The following is a 25,503-nucleotide window of genomic DNA, read 5'->3' as shown; positions in this document are numbered from 1 at the left end:
AGGAATGCAGTAGCTTTCCTGTCTGTGAGGAATAACAAGATACTTGCAATAGGCATATCCACTCCAATTGTTCACAAACCAAATCAAAGATCTTTCCCTGTTTCATAACTGTTTTTAAAATGAAGCAAATTACATATGTGAGAACCTTCTGTATCTAAAATCTGATTTAGTGTGCATGGGCATGCATGGACAGTGCCAATGCATATTCCATATACAAATATAATGAAAAATTAAATTAGGAGCTCTGTGCCCAATTTGAGTAATACAGAACTGAGCATACAATGTAATTATGCTCTCTTGCATCTATACATTACACTGCTGTATCTTGGTATGTGCCTGTGTACTGTTGTGGAAAAGATCTTGTTGTGCTTCAGGAGAGGAGGTCAAGGCCTCGTTGTGATTTTAAAATAAAGCACAATTTTTAGCTCTTTTATTCTCAGACTAATTACAAACCTATCTTCTATATCTGTTAACATGATTAGCAGTGAAGATTGTTGTCAATCCCCATAGTTTCTTTGCAGTTCTTGGCTGCATTTGGTACTTGAATTTGACCCCCACTTCTAAGAGACGTCAGAGAATCTCAGTTCTCTTTGGGAGGACTTGGACAATTTGGCTGCAGAGAGAAAAGCCAATCCCACAGGCTTTTGATTAGCCTCCCTTGGAGCGTGTAGGGGCAGCCACCCAAAATATGTTTCAGTAATTTTTAGCTTTAGGGTTCAGAAGCAGTTTTAGTTTATAGGTAGTGTCAATGTATTTTTTTCTGGTTCATGGTGAGATAACTAGTATTTTTCAATTATGAAATTTGTAATAAAGAGGGAACACAAAGTAAATCGTTGTCCCAACTTTGCATTAGCAATTCCCCAGACTATTTACTGTTTTGCTGCCATGTTAACAGCAGATTTAGTCTCCTGTGCCGAAAACTTAAGACATGTATGGAGAATCAGGCAATGGACTGCTGAATTCCAGGATGAAAAGGACCTTATAACTCTCTTGTGTTCTGTTTTGTCCATTTGTGGAATAGATCACTATCCTTCGCCTTGCTTGGGTTTTGGCTTGTCAAGTGCTACTTCTTTTGGATGTCTAAGGCAAAGAGAGGGTGGGTAAGATGGGCTGGCAAAAATATAACCAGGTGACAGTGACCACATCTTTGTTTTAAGGCTAATTACACCAACTGTCTTTGGGTTGATACTGCCCAAAGCTTTTTGCATTGTGACATTCACACCCCATTCTACCCACTCGAAGGCAGCCTCATCAGTGTTTTCTGTTGTGTGTATATAGGGAAGTTTCTCCTCTGGATGAATTCTGGGATTTAGTGCTTCCTTGTACTACTCCAGACATTTTTATTAATATAATAGCATAGCAGAAAGAGGATTTCATCCAGTGTCTGTAAAAGTAACATTCCATATAGATAACATTGATTGCTACTTACTGTCAAAGTGTATTTAAGTATAGTACTGGTAGCATTAATAAGTTGATATTCCTGTGAGTATCTCAGGATCTCTTGTTTTGTGCATTTAAATCTTAAAACTGCATCTTTCTGTGGTTTATGTGATATTAATTTTGGTAATTTGGGGTGGCTTTTTTGGTGAGCTGCTTTTCTTTTCTATTCCTCCTCCCCCAGCCCCCCAAATCTGAATTCCTGTCTTTTGTTCAGGCAAACTTTGATATTTGCAGCATACTAAAATGAGGTTGGAAAGCTTGCAGTTTTTGTTATTTAGGTGGCAGACCACTATTTTTTTGGAAGCTAGGTTAAAGAACACCTGCAAAGACAGATAGTAGATGTCTCCCACTGCCCACTTCATGATGTTTGCTTGGTCTCGGTTTGTTCCTTGCTCGTTTAACATTCTAGAAATATCAGGAATGTCAAGTCTGGTCTTTCCTGTTTTTTGTTGGCAGACTTCTTGAATGACTCTAAATAAGGAGTTTTCTCAGGCCTCAAAAAGATGGGTATGCTGTTTATCTTCAGAAGGAGCTTTTGTCTGAGTGTCATGAGTTAAAAGAGGGGGGGTGTGTGTGTGTGTGTTAGTTAGGAAAAGGAGTTAGATAGCCCGTATCAAGATTGCTCTTTGATTTAGAATTCTTTTTCTGGGTCATAAGGTGGGTTGTTAGTTTTGGTGGTTTTTTTGTTTTCTTGTTTGTTTGTTTTTGAAAAGCAGGTGTATTTCTATTCTAGGTTTTATTTTTAATTTTTGTTTTTCTTAATGTGCTCTTAACATGTCTATTACTTAATGATAAAGAAAAGAATCCTTTTCTTCTGCTAGTCCAGAATTTATTTTAAATCCCTGATTTAGCATAGCGTTTGTTGTTTTCCACTACAAATCAGTTATTTTTCTGCTTTCACAGTAAAAAAAGTGATGAATTTGGAGCCTGATGCTTTAAAAAACCTGTGGATATCCTGCTAAATCATGGCAACCTGGTAACTGTTGATGCCCTGATGTGGTGTGCCTCTTTCCAAGATAGCTTAATATGCTTTCTATAACTGATGACTCTGTAAATGTGGTTGCAAATGGGCTTTAAGTCCTTACAAAAGGAAGGATGGTGGCTAGTGTGTAGATCAGTGGAAACATACAACTGATACTGGGTGTGAACTTGTTGGTTGAATGAAGAAATACTGTAACTGAGAGTGAGTGCTGCTTTTGGACACAGTTGCTGTGTTGGAATATGTGGAAGAAATTCCAGTTACACTTAAACATATGTGCATGTATTTTCCAGTTCTTCTGTATAAACAAATAGTAAGTATGTGGGCAGATCAGTGGCTTCCAGATCATGCAAATATATGGATTTTGGTGGAGCTGGGAAGGAAGATTGACAAAATTAATGCAGTGATATTTTCTTTGCATGTAAATGGTTTTCTCAAAGTACTGACAATAAGTAATTAAAATGCAAGATTGTGTTTCTCTTTAAAATACTTCATATGAATGAAAATACAAACTCAAGATCATGAGGTTTGCCCCTTAAGAGAGGTTTAGAGGAAATAGTTGAAGTAAGTATCTGGTAAACCCATAACTTAAACCGTAACTGCATTGTGCCAGAGAGATCTAGGCAGTCCTATGCTGGAAATGCTGAACACTTTAAGCTATGCCCAAGCATATATTACGGTTTTGGAGTCAAGGATCATTTGTGCAGATTATCACTTAAGCAACTATTTACTGAGCAAACAGCTAAAGAATACCAGATCAACCAGTCAGAAAGAAAAGAATCCGTTCTTGTGAGGAAACTGAAACAACAGTGTCCTAAACATGGTGATTAGAATGATCATTGATCAGAAATCGGAAAACATTGATCAGAATCACCAATCAGAACAGCAGCATTGTATTTTCTTAACACTGGGATGTGTAGCTAGGTTTTGGGGAGAAGAGTGATGTTACTGTGCTTACTTTTTTGTGATTGAGGTGTGTGCAAATTATAGGAGCTTGGACAGTGAAGCCATCCGGTCAGTCACTCAGTGGACTCTCTAATGCTTCCTGTTAAATTCACTGCTTTTCAAGATGTTTCCTTCCAAAGTCAAGTTAATCTTGACCTTTGAAAAAATTCTTTGCTAGTGTTTTTTTCTCTTTTCTAGGTCAAGAAATTAAAAGCCTTTGATGGAGATGTATCAAAACTGTCTCAAGCTGATTCCTTCATGTATTTACTAATCCAGGTGCCAAAGTAAGGAGATAGTAGGTTTATTCTGTTCATGATAATTGTTCTCTTTTGGCTGTCAGTTCTAAACCTGTTTGCTTGTGTGCTCCAGCTACGCTCTTAGGATTGAAGCCATGGTGCTTGAGAGGGAATTCTCACCCTCCTGTGCTTCTCTACAGGATGACATGAAAATTATAAGACGAGCAACAAAAGGTAATTAAGCATGTTGGGACATGCATAATACTCTTGTTTTTGTTAGCATGTTAATTAGTCTGCATTAGGAAGACTAGAGCTTGAATTTCAGGTACCTTAGCTATTAAAAAGAAGCTAACTCCCCTCTGACAGATGCCATCAGGGTGTGCCTGGCAAATCTTTGCTTCCAAAATCAAAAATCTGGAGACTTTGGATACACTAGCAATGAGTTCATGACCAAAGCCTACAAGCAGCTTATCCAGACCTGACAGAAGCAAAGGTGTCCATGGCTAGATTAGGATAAATTGTCTTCTGAGTACAGTTTGCTCATTCATGCATTGCTGTGTCTTTGGATGCAGTTTTTACACCCCTCTGCTCACTCTTTCAGAGATCTATAGAGAAAATCATTGTATCATGTCCAAATTCCTCTGTATGCCATTGCCTTTTGAGGTGGCAGTATTGCTGGGCTGAAATCTTTGTTGTGGAGACCTAATGCTATTCCTTTGCTTTCTGTTTTTGTTCTCTGTGTTTCTCTACATTTCTCTCTTGTTCTCTACATTTCACAAGTTTTGAAATGCTGCAGCTGGTTATTTGTAAGGTAATCTGGTGTCTTTTACTCTGCAGGAAAACAATTCGTTCCTGATTTCAGCTAAACGTTAATGCTGACTTTTTCAAATGCTCCGAGTGTCCATTTCTCCTGTTCCTCAATATGAAATTCCTATTCATGCTGGCAGGTTTTTTTGACAGGCTACTAGAGCACTGTTTAAACTGCTTCTGGTGGTATAAAAGGTGCAGAAGTAAAAATATTCAGCTGTGAGCACTGGTGCTTACGACCGTCATTTCTAGTGAAAGGGAAGGGAGAAAAGCCTGGTGTCAGAAAAATGTCTTTGCTTAGGCTGAGGTTTGAGTTTGGTCTTTTATTGGGATCTCTCTAAATCACCGTTCTTTGTGTTTTGAGCAGCAGACATACGTGAGGGAATCTGTTATGTATAAAAGCAGCCGCACCCTCTTGCCCTTCATGTCCTTCACTGAGGACATCTGTGAACTGATTAATTCATTCTGTCCAGAGGAGAGACACTTTGGTCTCCACCTCCTGCATCAGGCCAGCCATGCAAATCAGACTGACTGGGCTTCCCTGTTTTCAGTCCACTTGTGTCATGTGCTCTTCTCCATTTGGTGTTTTCACTTCAGGGTTTGTTGATAGCCCGAAGTCATTTAGGAATTATGTCTACTTTTCTATTCCTGTCTCCTGTGTTTCTTCCCTTGTAATTAAGCTGAGAGAATATTTACTTAAATTCTAACGCTGATAATCACTAGGGGTTAAGATGGTCTAAGTAGCCTGATGGATTCTCATCTAGCCTGCAAATGGAGGTATCTCATAGTGATGCTGAGCATGCTCTTACTATGCAAAATTTCAGAAGTTGCCCTCTTGGCCTTACTAAAGTTGGTGTTCTCTTCTGTATTGTCTCTTCTTTCTTTCTTGCTTCCTCACCTATAGCTTGTTAGATCAAAGGTTATTTAATTAGTTGTATGTTTTTTGGCTGATAATACTGAAATCCAAAGATACAAGGGCTGTCTGCTTCCAAAATGATAGGTTAGTGTATTGTGCTGCTGAACAATCAGATGCAGGATAGATGAGAGAATGTGAACTTCGAAGCAAAAATAGTTTTTAAAAGTATTTACGCTGCAATCAAAAGGATTTCACCTATTATCATCAGAGTAAAATACAGTATCTTACATTAGAGCCAGCTCTTGTTATTTTTCTTGCTTTGTGAGCACTTGCAAATTTGGAGTTATTTGGTTTGCTGTGCCACTTGTGTAATGCTAACTTATTAACTCTTTACAGTTCTGAATTTCTGTATCTCATTTCTAAGGCAATCCATCTGGTGACTTTCAAGCACATGTATTCGTTTGTGTTCATATGTGGCTGGGTGAAAAGGTGTATGAATTCAGATAGAGCACTACTGTGCATTTTGGAAAAAATGGAAGGATGTACAAAACAGGCTTCTGTGATGGAAAAGCTTTAAAAGGTAGTTTTGTTCCATTAGACTATTAGCATCACACTGAATGCAACAGTGCTAAATCATCTTTGACGCGACTGAAGTAAAATAAATGCAGCTCTGAGTTGGTGATCATACAGAAATAAAATTATGATTCATAGTTGGAGTGGGATAAGCAAGGAAAATTTAAACATTGCCTGTTATCTTTTCGGGCCTGGTGGCTAAGTCTCCCAAAAAGAGAATAATTGCTTAAAAGCCCAATCCCGGCAGATGGCAAATGGATCTTGCTGGGTGCCAAACACTTGCCTCACACTGTAATTAGTAGGTGGTGAGGATACTTAACCACTTGTATAAGACACGTTGCACATTGCAGAATTAGGCCCAAAATGTTTGTTAGCGGTTGTCTGCTACTGTTAGGGGGTTACCTTGGAAGTATTACACTTGCTAAGCTAAAGTCTGAACCTATACTTGAGGTTTGTCAACCGTGCTTGTGAATTTGAATTTTATAGTACCATTTATTTTCCCCATGACCTTTTCCATCTGTTGTAGTTTCCTGTTAAAATAGAAGTTTTCACCTTTAAGAGCTTGAGATGAAGAAGAGTTTGGTAACTGACTGTGTATATTTCTAAGCAAACAATTGTTAGACAGTAATTTTCTTGTTCCTTCCAGAGTTAATGACTTGTGAGGAACTGCATTCCATATTGCACTTGGTCCTTCAGGCTGGGAATATTATGAATGCAGTAAGTGACATCCAAAATGGACCAGACTTCCTTGTTAGTATTGCTGTCCACTGATGTCACACCTCAGCTGTTTGCTCTTTTCTTTTTCAGGGAGGTTATGCTGGCAATGCTGTTGGGTTTAAACTGTCCTCACTGCTCAAGCTGGCGGACACGAAAGCAAACAAACCTGGGATGAGTCTGCTCCATTTTGTTGCTCTGGTATAGAGAAGCTGTTTTGTTGGTATAAGCAACTGCTACAGTTGTATAGCCATAGCTGATAGACAATAGAAGGGGCCATGTGCTTCAGAAAAAGCAGCTTTTTTATAGTTTTGATCCAAATCTTCACCTTTCTCCTCCTGCCACAAAATTCAGCTGTTTACGTATGTCTGGTCATCTTATCCAGGAACACATAGAAAACTGAAGTTTTTTATATCATGTAAAAGCTTGCCTTCATCTAACTTCCTCATTGTAGTTTTTATTGTCCTGAAATCTTAAACTGTGGAAATGGCTTATTTTGATAAATACTCGTTCAATCTTCTTGTTGAATCTTTTGAGCAGCATTACTGGTAGGGGGTGTTTTTCCTCTGACTTCTTTCTTTTTAAAGCTGCTGCAGCCATTTTTCAAGTTATTTTTTCTTCCTTTCAAACTTTCAGAATTTCATCATTCTGAAGGAAAATTTAAACAAGGGAATTTCAGAAGGGTGAGAATTTAAATGCCTCTATTTGTGACTTGGTTATCTGTGTACAAACTGGCTTAACAGATTTCCAGTCAGCTAACAATAGGGTATTAATTGGTGTTTGTGCAGGAAACATAGTATTGGCTGAAACAATGGGCATCAGTAAATTGCTCTTTCTCTGACATTCCCTATTAATACATGACTTGTGTTTGTTGGCAGAAGCAGCTATTATTGGACACTGGGAAGTGGAAGCTGTTGTTTAAAGTTTCCAGTTGTGATCCCTGCCTTTTGTTAAAGGGTGTCCTCTCTCAGTTGTGTTAGGATTGGATGGGAAGAAAAACAGTGCAGGAGAGAAACCTTTAAGTGCCCTCCCAGAGGCTTTAGACTTGCTGGGCTTAGGGACTTTGGCGTGGTGGTGGAATGTTAATGGATTGTGTGTATTTTGGTTTTGTTCTGTTTGTTTCAGGAAGCCCAGAAGAAAGATGCTGCTCTTCTCAACTTCTCAGAAAAAATTAGGGATGTTCACGATGCCGCCAGGTAAATCAAAAGAAAACTGAGAACTTGTGGTAAAACTGACTTATTTGTGTTCTTATTTGTGAAGCAGTGAGGCTTATTCAGAGAAGTCTTGGCACAAAACCTGAGGTCTTTACAGATGTTTACTATAGCTTTGAGGGCTTCATTTCCATTTGCTAGCAGAAGTATGCCTGCAATGTGCCTTCAGGTATGAGGGGGTTTATGACATGATCTCCATGGTTTATTGGTAGTTTTGTCTCTGTCAAATACATGTGCATGTGTGTTACTTTTGAGGGATTGAAATAAAAGCATGTTACTGTTTCTTCTTAAACCAACTTTCATCTGTCTCTGAGCAGGCTACAGTACTTTTCCAGATACGGTACCAGGTACAGGTACTGACCCTGGCTTCTGTTAGACTCTTTGTGATATTTTATTTGCTTCTCCATTTCTGTCTTGGATGGAAAATCTGAAGGGCTTGGGGTTCTTTATTGTTTTCATCCTAAAGTCTCTAGCTGCATCATTTCAAACTGAACCTGATTCATACCTTGTTAACTGTACTTGCTTTTTTGAGACCTTTTTAGCGTGATCTAAAACCCAAAACTCAACTAGCAATGCTGGGGTTCTATTCCCAGTTTTGCTACTTCCTTAACTCCTGAGCTTTGGGCAATCTATTTACATTCTTCTCCCAGCTGTTAAATGGATCCAGTCTTTTAGCTGATGCAGGGCTAAGTAACGTCTGCAAAGGAGACCAGAATCTTCTGAGGAAAGGAGTGGCCATGGAGTTGATCAGAAGATTTTTGAGGGACCACCTGTGTGGCTCTCTGCCATCCAACCTACACACCTTTCTGACAGTCTGCCTTGTGGCCTGCTGGGGAATGTGGCTTCCCTCAGCATGCAAGCCCCCTGGCAAACAGCAGGGGAACAGGCAGAATCCCAAACCTGGCCATATTTTTGCTAGCCACTTTGTTCTTTGATCACATTTGTTAATGCTGAACAGCTTCTGTTGTAAATCACACTGAAATTTATTCAGGGAATGCACTCTGTACAGGAAAATGAAATAAAATGAAATGCTTGTCTCACCATCGGGCATGAGGAATATCTTTATTGGAGACAACTGTCATATGCAAGTTGGTCATAAATCCTCCCAATTAGAGCATGTTAAAACAACCACCATTATGTTCTTTTTTTCTTATTGTCTTGCCTTCTTCACTTGTAGGCCATCCTCTTCCTCCTTCACAGGCAGAAAAACATAGCCTGTATCTTCTACTGCTTTTCTTATTTGCAAAAACAGCCATGATCTGCCCAGAACAGGGAACTAACCTTTGCAGATGAAGTAAGCAGAGAAAAACCAGCACACATTATATTAATTTGTGTGTGCACTGACCAACTTCTGCATGCTGTCACCATCCGCTGCCACGTGCGCTTTGTTCAGTCTGCCACATATTATTCAGCTTTACTGTTTTAAGTCATGCTGCTGGTAAAATGACCTTAGTTTGGAGCATGTGTACAGTTTTTCATTTTTATCATTTTGGAGGCTGTCGTGCTTCAACTCCTAGGCAAAGCTCGGTTCCCCTGTGAAGGAAATGCCATAGATTGAGAAGCACTTACCCTCAGACTGAGAGATTTGGGTGGGAGCTCCTATTGTATGGCATGTGGATCTCACAGGATAAAGCTTAGACTACATCAGATCAGAGCTCTTCCCTGTGGTCTTCGATTTTTGAGTTACCTCTCTACGGGAGCAGGTCGACTGCTGATATTTGATAGAAGGATGAATGTTACAGCTGCTGGGTTGAGACTGTGTAGGCTGCTTAGAAGAACGTAACGTGCAATTTCACGATGCCAAACGCTACTGCCAAAATGGGTAGTCGTGTCTGGCAATCCCTTGTGACCCCTTTTTTACGCCAGCTCCTGCACTTGAACAGTCATCTAATCAGCTGGACCAAGCAAATGATCCATCTGGGAGCAACTTGTTTTTTCCCTTTCCTAGGTTGATTTTCGGTATACAGGTATGACTGGCCATCTAGAAATGAGTGCGAGCAGAAGCACCAGGGAGTGAAAAGGAACACCTAGTCAGAGGCAGGGTGGCATTCCCCTTTCTCATGGTAAAGGGGTAGGACTGGCTGGACTTCATGGTGAAACCACACCCCATGGGAATCTTTTCAGGTTGCAAATAAGAAGAAATGTGCTTATCTCTCTTCTAACTTTCAGTGTCTGCTCTGGAAAGATTTCCTGAACAGGCAGGTCTTGTTTGATAGTCAGGTTGCACCTCATGCTAAACATCCATTTTTGAAGCATATTGTGGCTAACCTGTAGGCAATTCCTTCCCCCTCAATAAGCATTCTCTGTATGTGCTATTTTTAGGTTATCCATTGATAACATAGAAGCAGAGCTCCACTCGCTGTCTTTCAAGGCAAGATCTGTTAAAGACAGCATTCGGCGAGACCCAAAACTCTTTCACCAGATGGAAAGCTTTCTCCAGGTTTGTAGGAGATCTCTGTTAATGTGTTCTTGTTGCCTGAGTACAGGAGCATTCCTCAGCTGAATGTAATTTGTGTGGACATGTTAATAAACAGAAGCGTTGTTTTAATATGCCTAACCCTATCAGTTGTACAGAGGTGTTCCAGCTACATGCTGTTAGCCAAGTAAGAGTGTTGGAAGGACTGTGTTCTTACAGGGAGGGATATTGAGTGTACATTGCCCAAGGCTTGTTAGGCAAGTGTGTTTAATGCCTGTGAAATGACTGATGAAGATCAGTGGTTAAGATAGAAGACAATTTGGATTGGTCACTAGTTTTGTACTTCACAGCTGCCCAAAACATAGTATCTGCCTGTTACGTTATACTGGGGCATGCCAGTTTTAGCTGAGGCTGTGCTATCATAAGAATCCTAATGTTGGGTGACTGAAGAGATATTGTTGGAAGCTGGAAGGTTAAGGGGCTATTTTCTCTACTTATTTACCCTTAGCACAGAGTGTAGTGTTCTGAGCCATATCATTACTTCTGTGTGGGTTCTGCTTTTCTTTTTTAGTACTGCAGCCACTTTATAGACATGAATGTGTATAGCACTTTGAAGCAGAGTTCTGGTATTTTCCGAGTATGTGGTGATGCCTGGAGAAATACATATTATACTTCAATTAAACCATTTTTCTGTTTCACACTGTAGATAATTATTAAAGTAAGGAAGCAGGTGTTGATCTGGAATTTAACCCGCCCTGATTTTCAACTTGCAAATGTAGTTAATAGTCCCTGCAGTTTTTCAGGAGATGAGAAGCTGATGAAGAAAGGGGCTGGTTAAGATTGAAATACCTGTCCTCGTGCACTCCGAATTGTTGGCTTTTATCCATTGCACCCAGACTCTTTAATGTTATGTTCTAACATGTTTGGGATTTTTTTTTTTAAATTTGATAGCTGGTTTTATGTAACGCTACAACCTTGTTCAGGCCACATTCCAAAAGAAACGTTGGGGAAAAAAATCATTTTACAAATGCATACCTTACATAAACACTTCCGGTTTTTGTTTCTAAATTACAGGTGATAACCAAGCTGATTTAAAAGTCAGCTTTCATTATCTCAACCTTGTGAATAAATTGCTGAAATAAGTGGGAGGAACTAATTTTCTATGGATGCTTTTATCAATTGTCCAGTTTACCTTCGGTCTATCTTCCTATTGGGCACTTCTTTTTAAGACTAACAAGGTTTGTTGCTACTCTCCTGCCATAATTTGCCATGTAACTTTCTGACAGAAGGTTTGGCTTAAATGGTCACCAGTACCTCCAGCTGCCTATTCCCACCCTGGTGCTGCAGTGACAAAAGTATTTAGGTGATCATGAGTTAGACATTGTCAGAGAACTGGTTTGTCTAAAGATTTTCTCCCTGGGTTGCTCAGAGCTACAGGTGTTCTCAGCTCTGGGTTTGTGCGGGATGGGAGTGAATGGCTGGTGGTGTAGATAAGGGGAAACAGAGGGGCAACTGCTCAAAGTGTTTTAAGCAGTTCTGCTGCTCAAAGTCTAACCACAGCCTTATTCTCTTCCTCCTGAATCTTTTTCTACTAATCTACTCTAAACATGACTGTAAATCTCTACACTTACGATTCAAAGTGCTACTTTACAGGGACGTTTTCTGGTTGTCTTAAAATGCACTTATTTCCTTTTGACTGTGCTGAAATGACACATTTTCTTTTTTTAGTAGGAGTTCACCTTCAGACTGTTAATTTCTTGGGCTCTGTAACAGCTCCTGGGTTGGAACATAAATTTTATAAGTTCCTAATATATACATAGAATCATAGAATAGTTAGGGTTGGAAAGGACCTTAAGATCATCTAGTTCCAACCCCCCTGCCATGTGCAGGGACATGACCTGTTGTGACTTTAATTTTTCTATCTGGTTCATGCCATATATGTTTTGGGGTTGGGTTTGTTTTTTTTTTTTTGCTACAGTTTGCTGTAAGACATCTAAAGGAGCTTGAACACCAGAAACAAGAATTACAAAAGGAGGGAAATGCTCTTATTGACTTTTTCTGTGAAGACAAAGAAACTATGAAGTTGGATGAATGTTTCCAGATATTCAGGGACTTCTGCATAAGATTCAACAAGGCTGTTAAGGTAAGAGCACTGAATGAGATTCTTACACATTGCTCACATGAATTAAGTTATTTTTCTGCTTAAAGGGACATTTTATATCTAGTGATATTTGACATATTTGCTCGAATGGCTACAGCAAACTGCCCTCTTGTAGGCATTTCTTGCCATAAACCAGGTGGGAAATGGTCATAGTGCCCAGCACTCTGTGCAGTCCCATTGCTCTGCATCTTCTGCTGCAGGTGACTAGACCACTGAGATGATTCGTCAGGGTAGTCTATTCGCCAGCTTGTAAGTGGGCTCCTTCCTCCTGTTGTGGTGAGAAGGCTGGTGATTGCTAAGATGAACAGTGAGACAGATTGCACAGACTTTCCGACTAGTGCTCAGTGTTTAGCCCTTGGACTGGTAGTGTTAGATTACTGGAAAGACCTTAAGATGTGGCACCCCATTACATGTTACATGGGCATACCAGCCTGAATCAGCACTAGCTCAAGCTCTCCACTGCCCTCCTTTACATAGCTAGGCACACTTTGCCAAGTAAAGTAAGGGCTGTGTATTCTACTTTGTTCTTTTAAATGCTTATTGTGGGTGAAAACTCTTAAGGCCTACAGAAGCAAGATACCTCATCCGCAGTGTCACTATTCATTTGCAAAATACCCTGAATTGGTCCCAAATAATGCAAAAAATATACTAAGATGAAGGAGCAATATTGGCATTGGCTACAGTTTTGGTTCAGCAAAGTCTGCCTATTGTTACAAGTATTTTTTAGGCCTTTATAAATAGCATGAATTAGATAGATCTAGACATTGCTTTATTTTTCTTCCTTATGCAGTCTGCATTTGACAGCACTTTGTATAGGAGCTTTAGTTCAGAAAAGAGAGAACAGTCCTGATTTATAGCAAGCTGACAGGATGTTCAGCTAACATGCCTGTTGTACCATCAGCTTGCCTAACCTCTACCACCCAAGACAGCACATAGTTATGCATCTATGTGAACATTATACAAACATATAAAACCAAATAGTGGTAAGTATTGCAAGCATTTTGGTGAGAGATGACTTCTTGCATATATGTTCGATTATTTGGGATTGGGGATTTAATTCGTAGTCACACATTACAAGTGGTTGTTGAATAGCTATTACTTCAAGGTCCAATGGTAATTTTTCTTCCTCTCTCTGTACTAAGTAGTTACACTAAAGATGGCAAATTAGCCTCTTATTTGCAAATAATGAGAAGATTGGCTTACTAGGTATTTCGTGGGTTTAACTTCTGTCCCTACAAAATTAACAGAACAATTCAGACTGAAGATTGCGGTTCTGACAAATGACTGTGATGTGTTGCCTGCACAGCCAGCAGTCTAAAATGGTGGCTTATACCACAATGGCCATGTGCATGTATTTCAAATGCTTAAACATTTTTTGCAATTTTTTAACATGTCTTTGTATACTTAAAATAGATTTTTATTTCTTTTTTCATTTGACTAAAATCTCTCAGAGCATATTTTGGGTGAGGTTAAAATGTTCTGTGTCTAACATGGAATATAAGAATAATATCTACAACTATTTTTATCCATTTCTGTTCACAATGGGATATTTAAAGTTGAGCTTTAGCATTTGGCAAGAATTCATTCGGTAATTCCATACCTGAAAGAAAGCTCCATGCCACAGCCATTTTTTCTGCAAGTTTTTTTCTTTATCCTTTCTTAGGTGTTCAGGTTTGTTAGGTCTCTTAATGCGTCTTGTCTTTCACAGACCAGTGTAGTCTCAAATCCACTTTAAGAGGTGTAGATTAACCCATTCATCAAAAAGAGCTTCAGCATTAGGCTTCTGTTTACTGAAAGCTTTCAGGCAACTTTTCCTAGTTGTGCAGCTCTTCTGTTGTCACAACAATGGGAATATCAAACTAGACAGTGCTTCAGACAAATATAGGTGTGGGGTTTTATAAACAGTGTGTCATTGCTCAGAACAGATTAAATAACATGCTGGAAAATAATGTGTTTTTTGAATCCTCTGTCAAGACTAGCCTCCCTCTTTCTTCTGCTACAGCTATACTGGCTTTAGAAAACCAGGCTCTCAGTTTCAGACAAGAACCTGGAAAGTTCAACCAAAGGTTCAGCTAGATTAAATCTGAAGCCTAGAGGTGACAGTTAAAAGGATGATATTTGCAGTAATCTACTGCTAATGATTTTAGTAAACAGGTGTTACTGTGTTGTCTTTCAAACACAAACTACCTCTTCCTATGGCATCCTGAACCAAAACTCCTTAGCCTAGCTGCCAAAATCTCCAGCCTGCCCTGGGCAACTTCTATGCAATAGTTGTCAGTTTTTGAAGCCAACAGTGAATATGAGATCCAAAGCTGGAATGAAGTATTGATTAATGGTCCTTGGGGGGTTCAGTTGAAGTCTAAGTAATGATTGTAAGGCATTGTGTAAACTTCTGTTTGCTTTCATATGCAATTAAGTAATGTCTTTCCACAACATTTCCAATCCCTAATGTTTGAGTCAGAGATAAGTAGCGCCCTGTAGACACTGCACTTGCTGAGGAACAATTGCAGTTGTAATACAGGAGGATGGAAGGAACACATTGGCTGTGTGCTCGTCAGACAAGTTTGTCTTAAAATATGAATGTAATGATTAGGTAGAGCTTTACTCGCCTGATGAAACTGCCAACTTAAAACTTAGTGGGGACTTGAAGCTCTCTATTTTATTGCAGGAACTCTTTTGCTGGACTTGATATCTACTTGGGTTTGATGGGTCACATTCTTGGTCTCTGCAGGGACTTGCACATTTTTTTCTGTTGTTGACCAGGGTGATGTGTTGCCAGCATTAGTTACACTGGGAGCTGCTCTCCGTACAGTTAATGGTTGTGGGCTGTGGGTGCCATTGTGGTTTAGTGTGTGTATGTGTTGGGGGTTGAGGCAGGGTGATACCAATAAGAGCTAACATTGATGGGAAGAAATAAAAAGGAAGGTAAAGGAGTGTGACTTGTTCTCATGCATAGGACACTTCCTCTGAGATGTGTTTATGCTTTTCCTCATCAGGAAAACAGGGAACGAGAGATCCAGGAACTTCATAACCTGCAAAGGCGAAAGGAGCTGGAGGAGAAGCGTCGATCCTGGGCAGCTGGAGAGCTTGGGAGCTTTGGGCGGAGCAGCAGTGAAAATGATGTGGAGATGTTGGCCAAAAAAGGACTTGAAGAATTTCTTCCCTTCTTGCAGCAGAGACCACAAAGCCCTTCATACAGAAACCCCAATTCTAGACGCTCTCGACTTTCCTTGGGGATTACTGCAGACAGGGAGTTGCAGAGTTTCCTGGAAATCTCAAAAGATGAGGATCCAAACAAGTTTAACAGCCTTCCGCGTGCGAATACCCGACAAGCAAGACCAAATGCAGCCTGGACTGAATCCAAAGAAACGAGAGATCTCAACTTAAATACACTGCGCTTAGACCAACAGTCTGAAATCAAAGTGAAAAGTGGTGGCCTACTGCAGGTGCCTCCAGCTCAGCCCAGTCACTTCAGTGGCTCAACTGGTCCTGGTGCCCGTTACTCACAAACAAGCACCAACTACAACATGCACAATGCCAATGTGTCCTGCGAGGAGTCCACAGATATAAATGCTCTGGCCCTTGCAATTGAGGAGCGTGAACTTGTTAAAGGATTACATAAGTTTGATATTCAAGGAGCAAAGCCTGCAGAGGAAACACCTTTAATCTATTTGGAGGATGCTGGTGGAACAGACTTGGAGACTCTAGATGATCTAAGCTTTCATTCCCTTAGCACTGCCGATGATGACCTGCCTCCAGCTTGCAGAAGTTCCAGAGAGGCCCATGACCATAAAGCCAAAGCAGTAGGTTGCAAGAGTGAAGCTTCAGAGCCCAGCAGCGGCAGCCCCATATCTATGGATACAAGCGTTTCGGGAAGTAGGGAAGATGGGCCAATGTTCTACGTGTCAGACACAACGACTGATTGTTCTTTGACACTGGACTCTGAAGAGGGAAATGATTTTAAATCTGCAGGCAATGAAATAAGAAGTGGGGCTTGCAAAGCACGCTCTTCTGGGTATAATGCTCAATACAGGGCTAGAACATTCTTCTCAAACCTGAATTCTGCTTCTGCCAAGGATCTTCACTCTTTGGCAAATGATAAGGATGAGGCCAATAGCAAGCACGCCCTTCCTAAAGAAAAGCCCATAAAAAATAAAGACTCAGCAGGACCAAAGAGAAACTCTCTGAAAGATAGATCTCCAAGCTCCTCAAAATCCAGTGGCACTCGCTCCAGCCACACAGCTGCCTCCAGACCTGTAAGAACTTTGAATGCCTCTGAGAATGAAAGTATGAGGAAGGTGGTGCCCATTTCTCGGTCAAACAGAGCACTGAGCAGTGTGAAAAAGCCGGAAGCCAAGCCAGCACCTCGTGAAACTAGTACAGTGGAAAGCCGGCTCTCTTATCGCAGCTCTGTCCGAGGCACAACAGACACACTGCCAAGAAGTCCTTACAGGCACAGCATGTCGGTAGAAGAGCCAAAGTTACAAAGAGGCACTTTCACCTCGAGCAGTGCCCATTTTGAGAGGGACAGAGTCTCTCTTAAGAAGCCAAGCTCTAAACCTGTTAGGAGTAATGTCAAATCAAAGACAGATGAAATGAAGATGTGTCGCTCCAGTGTAAAACCCCAGACCCCTACAGATGACACCAAGGTTGCCACAGTCAGTGTTCCCAAAACAACATCTGCTGTCCCAAACTTTGCGAGGAATACAGTGGCTTCTTCTTCGAAGCGTGCGAAAGTGGATCTATCTACTTCATCCAAGCCTCCAACCATCACAAGGTCTGTGTCCCAGAGGCTGCCTAAAGCAAAGCCAGCAGCGACCTCTGATGATCCCAGTCCAAAGGAGAACAGTGTGAGTACCTTAAAGAGAGCAAGTAGTGCCAGAGTGGTTGGAAGAAGCATCCTGCAGGGAGAAGCTGTCAGCACTAAAGTAGAGCCTGCACCAAAGGAGCAAGGGGCAGGGGAGAAGGCCTCTCTTAAACTGAAAGATGCAAACCGGACTGCGATTGGTAAAATACTGAAGCCGTTACTGAAATAAGGGAGAGGGTTTTTCTCAGTCTTGGAATGTGAACACTTGTTCAAGCACTGGATGTCTGTATGGTCAAATTCCTTGAAACAGTAACATTGCTGATAAGCATCATCATGTGCTCATTGAAACACAGCACACCTTTGGAAAAGGGCAAGTAGTTGTGTTCTGGTCTAAATCCTTTTTTATGAATTTGAATGTATTTGAAGCTACTGTGATGGCATGTGAGCAGTTCCTCCTTTCTGCTAGACAGGAGGCTTATTCTCCAAGAACGTGGCAGCATTGTCTTGCATGCACAAGTACCAGCAAACCTGTGCATATTTGTCATACAGAAGGTCGCCAAAAGCCAAAATGTTTAAGAAGTTAAACTACAAGATGAAATGCTTTGTGACAGAAAACATGGATGAAGGCCAGTTTTTGTGTACATAAGATTCTCCGTAAGACTCAAGCCTTTGTGCGGGTTGATTCCTTATTTGATGTCAAAGTGAATCCTGTGGAACAGTACTGAAAACGAACTTAGGTGATTGTGCTTTCCTTTGCTTTCAGTTCCTTGGATTCAGGAACTCTTTTTGCCTGTTGCGAAGTCCATTGCTGGCAATTGGACAGACTGAGAACTGCTGGCCAAAAAATAGTAAAATGAGACATTTGCTGTTTGTGGCTGCCTTTAACCTCACTGAAGAATTTATAGCATGTTTTATGAATGTATGTGTGTCTGGAGAAGGCTTTCTGCTGGACAGGAGGCTTATTCTCCAAGAATGTGGCAGCATTGTCTTGCATGCACAAGTAGATATGGCTGGTGCTGCATCGAGTAGCACGGCTGGAGGCTGCGCCTGTTGAAGGGCCATCGGTAACCATTGGGATGATGACTACTCCTGACCTGTTTGGTTCGCAAGCAAACCTGCCAGCTTTTGGTCAAACAAAAGTGCCATATATTTATGATACATATCAAGGATGTTTGCAGTTCAACTCTGGAAGGCTGTGATGTAGTGCTGAGCACTTTCTTACCATTCCATGTTTCCACTGGTTTATCTACTACCAAATTACTTGAATGTTGCAATGGCTCTGATTGAGCCATGAGTTTTCCTGCCTCTGCCTCCTCCTCCTCCTCTCCCTGTCAACATGAATATTTAGCATGAAACACAGAGCTTATGCATGACTTTCTGTAGACTTCCTTGGTTGCTTCGAATGTGGTTTTTAATGTTTTAAAGACTCTAAAGGATGAATTAAGCTAGTATTTGATAAGCTTTTTACAAAATAAAAGCACCTCTTTTTTCCTGCAGATACAAATTTTAACTCCAGTCAGACTAAGGTACAGAGAATGAGGGAAAACTCGTTCAGCATGCCGTGCATTTTCCCAAGAGAAATGTATGTAGGCGGGGAAACAGATAGCTGTTCTCCCGAGCATCCTACCTAAAGAGTTGCTTTTTTATTCACTTATGAATGAGGCCTCATTTAAGAATAAAATGGAAAATAAAAGGAAAATCTCTTTGGACAAGAGACATTGACTTTCTAGTGGTAGATCTGTTTGTCTGCTCTATCCCTCAGTGCCAGGAGAGTGTAATTCAGTGAGAGTGAACCATTTAATTGCTCACGTTTCTCATGGACTAGTATCAGGCCCAGCTAACTTTGTGTTTTGAATTTTTTAAGGGGCCTTTAGCTTTTCCCACGTACCAGCAAATCTGGATGCAGACATCATACCCAAACCCTGTGAAGTATTGCACAGGGCCTCTTCTTTGAGGCTGTCCTGCAGAGAGAATTTCCATAGCCCGCTTTTTGGCAAGGGCGAATGTTTGCTTGAAACCCTATAAGCTTTTTTGGACACTGCCTCCATTGTGGGTTAGATACAAAAGCATCTCCCTTATTTGTATCCGTGTGTATGTATGCACATCTGCAACAGCAGATGATTGACTTTTTTCCCTTTTTTTTTTTTTTTTTTTTTTTGAGAAGAAAAACAACAAAAAGAATTATTGGTAGCAAGCTTGAAAAATAATTTAAATGTGTTTGGAACATGTAAATAAATTTCTATACATCTGTGTAAAAGAAAACTGAATGTATTTAATGGAGCATTTATACATTTCGGAGTAACAGTAGTTTAATAAAGTTCCCATGTACTGGGTATGAGGTTTCTGTTTTCTTGTTCCTGTTATGCTCTTGGCTTTAGCCCTGAAGATCTCAAGCAACTGGAGTCTGGGTGTAGGTCACTGGGAAAGTTCCAAAAGGAAGGCCTTTACAGCAGAAATCCTGGTGCTTCAAATGCTAGGTTTGAGGTTTGGTTTTATCCTAAGACATGCAATTTAACTTCAGTTTCTGAACATTTCTGAGGCAGGACTTCCTGCACAGTTTTGGGTATCACACGGAAGGCATTAGAATGGTAGATGCAGTACGTTGTGTACACATTGTATGTTGTGGCCAAGACAAATGTTCGTGGCACTAACAAGTCTGAATCTGTCGCTATCTTCATGCCTTTTAGCTTAGCACACTTGATTGAGAAATCTGGGTTTACAACTCCTAGGACTTAGGAAATAAAGAATAGCCTGTTTTGCAGGAGCAGGTGGTGACTTCTACACTGCGATTCTGAATTTCTCTTTTTTGGCCCATTCTCCCATTAGTTTTCCTTCTTTACTGTGTAGTGCTGCCCTGATTCAAAGCCAATCATCTATTCAGCAGGAAAAAAGCGAAAGCCAGCCCAGCCTCCTTGTCCTCAGGGAGCGCTTCCTCCCCTCTGCTATGGAAATGATTTTTGGACTGGAATTGCTGCTATTTGCAAACTTGTTTAGCCCCTGACTTTTCTTGTTTGGTGAGTGTGTGTCTGCCCATACGGAGTGGCAAGCACCTGCTGTCTGCCAGTGCTGAGTGATGGCTGCTGGTGGAATCTACATGGGAAAGCCCTTCACCATCAAAAGGTGTGTCTCAGAAGTTTATGTTTTTTTAAACTTCATTTTTATTTCAAAAGGGTTTATAATTACCAATTCATTATTTAAACTACCAGCTGTCAGAGGAAGCGATGCCCTCTAGGTTTAATTTTCCATGTCATGCAAGTTTCCCAAACACTAAGAGGCCACAGGTCTAGCCCGGTTGCAGGCAGTTTTCAAGAAGCAAGAGAGACCTTTTCTCCAGCTTTGTTCTGCCGAGTGGCTGATATTTCTGTCACTGGGGCGCATCTCTCCCCTTTGGTGGCTGTTGAGGTGGCAGTGAAGTGAGGGGGTCCAGGGGATCACGGGAGGATCGGGAGCTGGGGGAGATTGAGAGATAGGCGAAAGAACTGTGGGAGTAAGAGGTGCTGATTCATACTTAGAGGAATTTAATATTCACATCTCATGTGGGAACTGCATACAAATGAGGGGCTCAATGTATCCCTCATTACAACAGCTCATTAAATTATCAAGAAAGACAGAAAGAGTTCCCATCACACCTCCTACAGTGTGCAAGTCTGGACTATGTCATTCAAAATAACCCATCTGTATCTTTCTAATCTTAGGGTATGTTTGCGTGGACGGATGCAGACAGCCACATGTTGGCTCCGACCTAACCAGACCCGAGCCAGCTCCATGCTGGAGGCGTACAGCGCGTCAACTGGGTGCTGACCCCAAGCTCATCTACTGCAGCTGTAATTGCACACCCTCAGCCGAACTCGCTGCCTCCAGCTCGGTGCACACCAGCCCCAAGGAATACCTGCTGTCCCAAAGCCATCGCTGCTGCTGCTGCACATGAGAATGTAATCCCTGCAAGAGAAGCCCAGCTAAACAGCTCCTTTCAGATTTGGCTGCCCAGTGTTTTCCATTAACCTGATACATGCTGTTTACATCCTACTGCCGCCAGTGCCAGAGATAACTGCCTTGGGAACAGCTCCCTACAGGTATTGTTAACAGCTGCTGAAAACAAAGGAGTTTGTTTTAGCCACATCACTATCCAAATAGCCAGAAATACATTACTTTTTTATTACTCATAAGCCAGTATTAAAAAACCTGTCATGTTCTCCTGGCTGAAAGATGCATTCTGGAAATCTCGTACACTGTTAGATCTGGCAGATGCATAAATATCCTTGCAACTGTAGAAGGAAGTGGCACTGAGGCAATGGTTGTGTGAAGGTTCTTGTTGAAGGAGAGCGTGTTTCTCTTTCCCAGCTGTGGTCACCACCAGCAGCATCAACTACTTGCTCCCAGCAAGTGCTTGTTCCTGCCATGTGGTTGGTTTCTGTGTGTTTTCAGGCTGAAGGCTGAGGGTGCAGCCACAGCTGCCTACTTGCTCCAATTAACAAAAAAGGAAAGGAAAGAAAAATCCTCATTAACGTCCAGCTGGTGGTGTTCAGGGTGAGTTTTGCGGTGGCCGAGCAAATGCTCAGCAAGGGTGGCCTTGTCTGCACAGAGGGGAGAGGGTTACATGCATTTCTGAGACTGTTGACCCCATCTGAAGCAGAGGCTCTGGACAGACTCCCTTTGAACAGGGATGTGTCTCTTCTACTTTTGATCAGGTTTGAACAATAGCTCCTTTTTATCCTATTCCATCCTTATTTATTGGGAAGAGGAGGAAAAAAGAAAGGCAAAACACTTTGATGCCTCCTTTTGGGTCAAGTGAAGGGAAGATATGAACTCTACCTACTGCTTTTTTTTCTTCTTAAACAATAGGACTTTGACTGATAAATAGAGATGGTAGCTTCAAATAACCCTCTGCTGCACAGGGGCACCACATATTTTTAGTGGTTGCAGTGATCCTGAAGAAAAAACAGGCATAAGAGGGAGAGCTCTGTTTGTTTAGTTCCAGAGCACATCCAAGTGACTTTTCCTCTTTACTCTGAAATGTAAATCCTAGCAATTGAGCACAGGCAATGTTCATTCAGGCACCCAAAAGGGGCTGGCTAGAGAATATTTGATTCCACTTCTGAATTATTGTTTACAATGAATTTTATTTCCCATTACTCATCCCATTTCATTGTCATTAGAAGTAAAAGCTGCCTTCAACTGAGAGCAGTAAAGCAGGGCTGACGGATGCAAATCCACCCCACAGCTACGTTGCTTCTCTGGTGCTTAGTCCTCAGGGCCATGTCCTGCAGCTTTAGGGAAACGAATTAACTGCCTCTGTGCACGTTTGGTAGTTTCTGCAACAAAGTAAGGTTTTCCATGTTTCTGGTGGGCTAGCACAAGTCCTGGGAAGGAACTGAGTACATTTCTAAGATGGATACAGGCTTGGTAGGTGTTGTGAATTACTGAAGCCCAGGAGCTGATGTGCTGCCTATGGAAATTGGGGAAATGTGCTTAAGGGGAAATGTGGTGGCAACAAATGGATATGCACAACTGCAGACAAGTTTTAAAAGCCATATGGGTCCTTTTCTCTCTGTCATTAGTATCCTTATGCTTCCCTGAGTGTCTGCTGTTCCTGGTAAGCCCAGGTTTAAACTTCATTCTCTAAGAGAAATTCAGATTCCTCTGAATCACTGCAGAAAGCATTTGACTGAGAACTTCTGGAGTCACTTCAGTTCTGGGGCTAAGAACAGGACACGCTGCTAGCTTTGTGTTTTGGTTTCTGGTGTTTCTCACGCAGCAATTTAAACTGATTCAGACGTATTCCCTATGCAAATCTTTAATCTCCTTTTTTAGGATGAAAAATGGGTGTAAATGTGGTTTTGATTTTCCCCACCCTTTTACAGCTGTATTTGCCCCTTTACGTCCCACGATTGCTTCCTCCCACTCCTATTTCCTCTATTGTAATTTTCCATCATCCTCTTGAATTTTACAACCTCCGCTAATAACTCATCCCTCTCCTTTATCTCCTTTTCACATGGCAGGTTTTCTGCGCTCTTCTATTTGCTTCATCCTGCTTTCTGTCTGTTTCGTGACTCCAGTGGCTGTTTTGCTACATCCTTTGCTTTCTTCTTTCAGCCAATGCGAGTCTTTCCCCAAAAGCCTGTCTGCAAAATCTGCAAGCTGAGTCTTTTTGCTGCCAGCTTCCAGTGAGATGTGGGAGGAAAGCAACAGAAGGGACTCAGTTTTTAAGGTTGACGTGTCTGTACTTTGCAGCTTTGCCTTGTCGCTGTGAGCGAGTAGCTGGAGGAGGCTATCACCGAGCAGAAGTGCATCTTTGCATCTTTTCTCTGTGAACGTCTCTCACCCCCTACGCTGAGCAGCCTTTGCAGGGGCAGGGGGAAGAGCTGGAGAGCTGAGCGCATGGGGTGATTTTGCAGAGGTGGGTGAGGGAAGTCTGTTCAAATAAAGGTGTGAGTAATTTAGCTTTTCGGTGTCTGAAAAGCCCTAATGAAAGACTGTCGACGACAGCTTAAACAGCTGTTTGGTGAAGGGATTCCTGACCCCACCCATCATCTTGGTACCACAAGCAGATTTGTGCAGTCAGTTCAGAGCTGATTCCTGTGCATCAGAGCAAAATAATTGTATTAGTGTTTCTTAAGTTAGCGTGCAGCTTTTCATGGTGTGGGTTAAGGCTCCAGTAGATTTCAGTTTCCTCTCACAGGGTAAGGACCTAGTTTTTTTTTTTTGCAACTAGAGATAACACTTGGAAGCCCCAAAGATGGCTCTTGGAGAATATGTACTTAATTTTCCTTCTACTGGAAGTGAGTGATTACTGCATGAACTGGAGAGCACTTGGAACGCATGCTTAGTGTATTAGTATATGGTATGCATTGTTCTCGTATGTTCTTTCTAAAATGAACTGAATCCTATTTAAGACAGTCTTTCCCCCCAGGAGGTTATAACCTAAGCCGTTGACTAGTTGAGCTGAGAAGGAGGTCACCCAGCCCAGCCTCCTGCTCCAAGAAAGGCTCACTTCACACCTAGTCGCTTCGCTGAGGTCTGTAGGGTGTTGTTCATAGCACAAAGTGGTTATGAGAGGGAGATGTGATTTTGCTGCTGAAATAAGGGTGCTGCACATGGAAAACCACTAAGGAAACGCTGGTTCTCTGTAGGCTATGGCTTGAAAAATGTTCAAGACTTTTAGTCCAAGGAATGTATTGCAATTTTTAATGCTGGTCTGCCTTAGGTGGCTGATGGTGATGTGAAGTCAGTAAAGCAAGTAAAGGCAGGAGTCAGGAAAGAAACTGAGGGAAACCTCAAAAGCAGGAGGAAACCCACTGGGTGCAAGAAAGGAAGAAGTCTGTGGGACACCAAGGAATGACCCTCGTAAGCTCAACAGCTCAGCCCTTCCTGGAGGATGTTTGCTTACTGTCTTCTTAAAGGAATTAAAGGCCAGATAGAATAGTAATTGACAGTAAGTATTCCCGATGACTGGCTTGTATCCCACAAGATGGGATGCCTGTTTATGTGGACGCAGCTAAGCAGCAAGTCTCCTGATAAATGTGATACTTCTAGTGCATGTCTTCTCTTGCAATGTGACTTTACTAATGAAACCAGCACCCCCACACTTCCACTGGAGCTGCTGTGGTCCTCCCAAGTAATACAACTGCTCATGGAGAGTGTGTAAAGCAGCAGCTAACTGGTAAACCTGCAAGTCTCATTGCAGCAAAATGTTGCCTGGCTTGCTCTGAAGGGTTCAATGCAATCTGTTACTTGTAACTCAAGTGGATGGAGTGTGGGCTGGACCACATGGCAGCTCCTGCTAGTGCTTTTAGTGGCCTCTGCAATATCTGAGACCATTTCATACCCCCATGGAGATGGTCCCAGATCAGAGCTCATGCTCTGAAGGTCCTCATACTGAGCAAGGAAGGCACGAACGCTCAAGCAAAATCTTAACCAGTGCCCTCCCTGTGTGTACGCTGGGTAGAGGTGTAACCGATTTTTACCAGCCACTTGGACACACTAAACAAAACAACCAGCCAAACCAAAACCTCTGCAAGGCTATTTACAGATGAGTTTCTAGCTGAAGATCCAGCACAGAGACAGGATGAGTGGCTGGGAGCAGGGCGTTAGCACGGGGAGCTCCTAATTGTGAGGAGTATCCCTGAAATCATGGGCTGCTTTTCATCTGCGCAACAAGCAGAGGAGCGAGGCCACCAGGCACAGCCGTGTGCCACCGGGGTCCCAGTGGCTGTAGTGTCCTCATCCCGCACAAAGGCAGTATCTGAAATAATGTGAAATGTGGCATAAGCAACCTGTGGGAGAAGGGCATGTGGAAATGCAGCCGGAGACATTTTGTAGCTGTAGAAGCAACCAACAGTAATAAAAGACTATAAAGCA

The 25,503-nt window shown here is 41.7% G+C and overlaps 1 protein-coding gene across 1 annotated transcript in view; it reads left to right on the top strand.

The window, feature by feature from the left end:
* Positions 1-17,374, top strand: part of FHDC1 (FH2 domain containing 1) — a 30,317-nt gene extending 12,943 nt beyond the window's left edge. The window contains exons 4-11 of the mRNA XM_010017164.1: positions 3,563-3,648; positions 3,734-3,834; positions 6,483-6,553; positions 6,644-6,751; positions 7,676-7,746; positions 10,084-10,201; positions 12,156-12,320; positions 15,335-17,374. Of these exons, the coding sequence (XP_010015466.1) occupies positions 3,563-3,648; positions 3,734-3,834; positions 6,483-6,553; positions 6,644-6,751; positions 7,676-7,746; positions 10,084-10,201; positions 12,156-12,320; positions 15,335-17,374 (2,760 nt within the window). The remainder of the gene's footprint in view (positions 1-3,562; positions 3,649-3,733; positions 3,835-6,482; positions 6,554-6,643; positions 6,752-7,675; positions 7,747-10,083; positions 10,202-12,155; positions 12,321-15,334) is intronic.
* Positions 17,375-25,503: the final 8,129 nt, after the last annotated feature.

The sequence above is a fragment of the Nestor notabilis genome, unplaced genomic scaffold (assembly GCF_000696875.1).
Source record: "Nestor notabilis isolate BGI_N333 unplaced genomic scaffold, ASM69687v1 scaffold4896, whole genome shotgun sequence".
Taxonomy (NCBI): domain Eukaryota; kingdom Metazoa; phylum Chordata; class Aves; order Psittaciformes; family Psittacidae; genus Nestor; species Nestor notabilis.
This window is presented reverse-complemented; position numbering and strand designations above follow the sequence as displayed.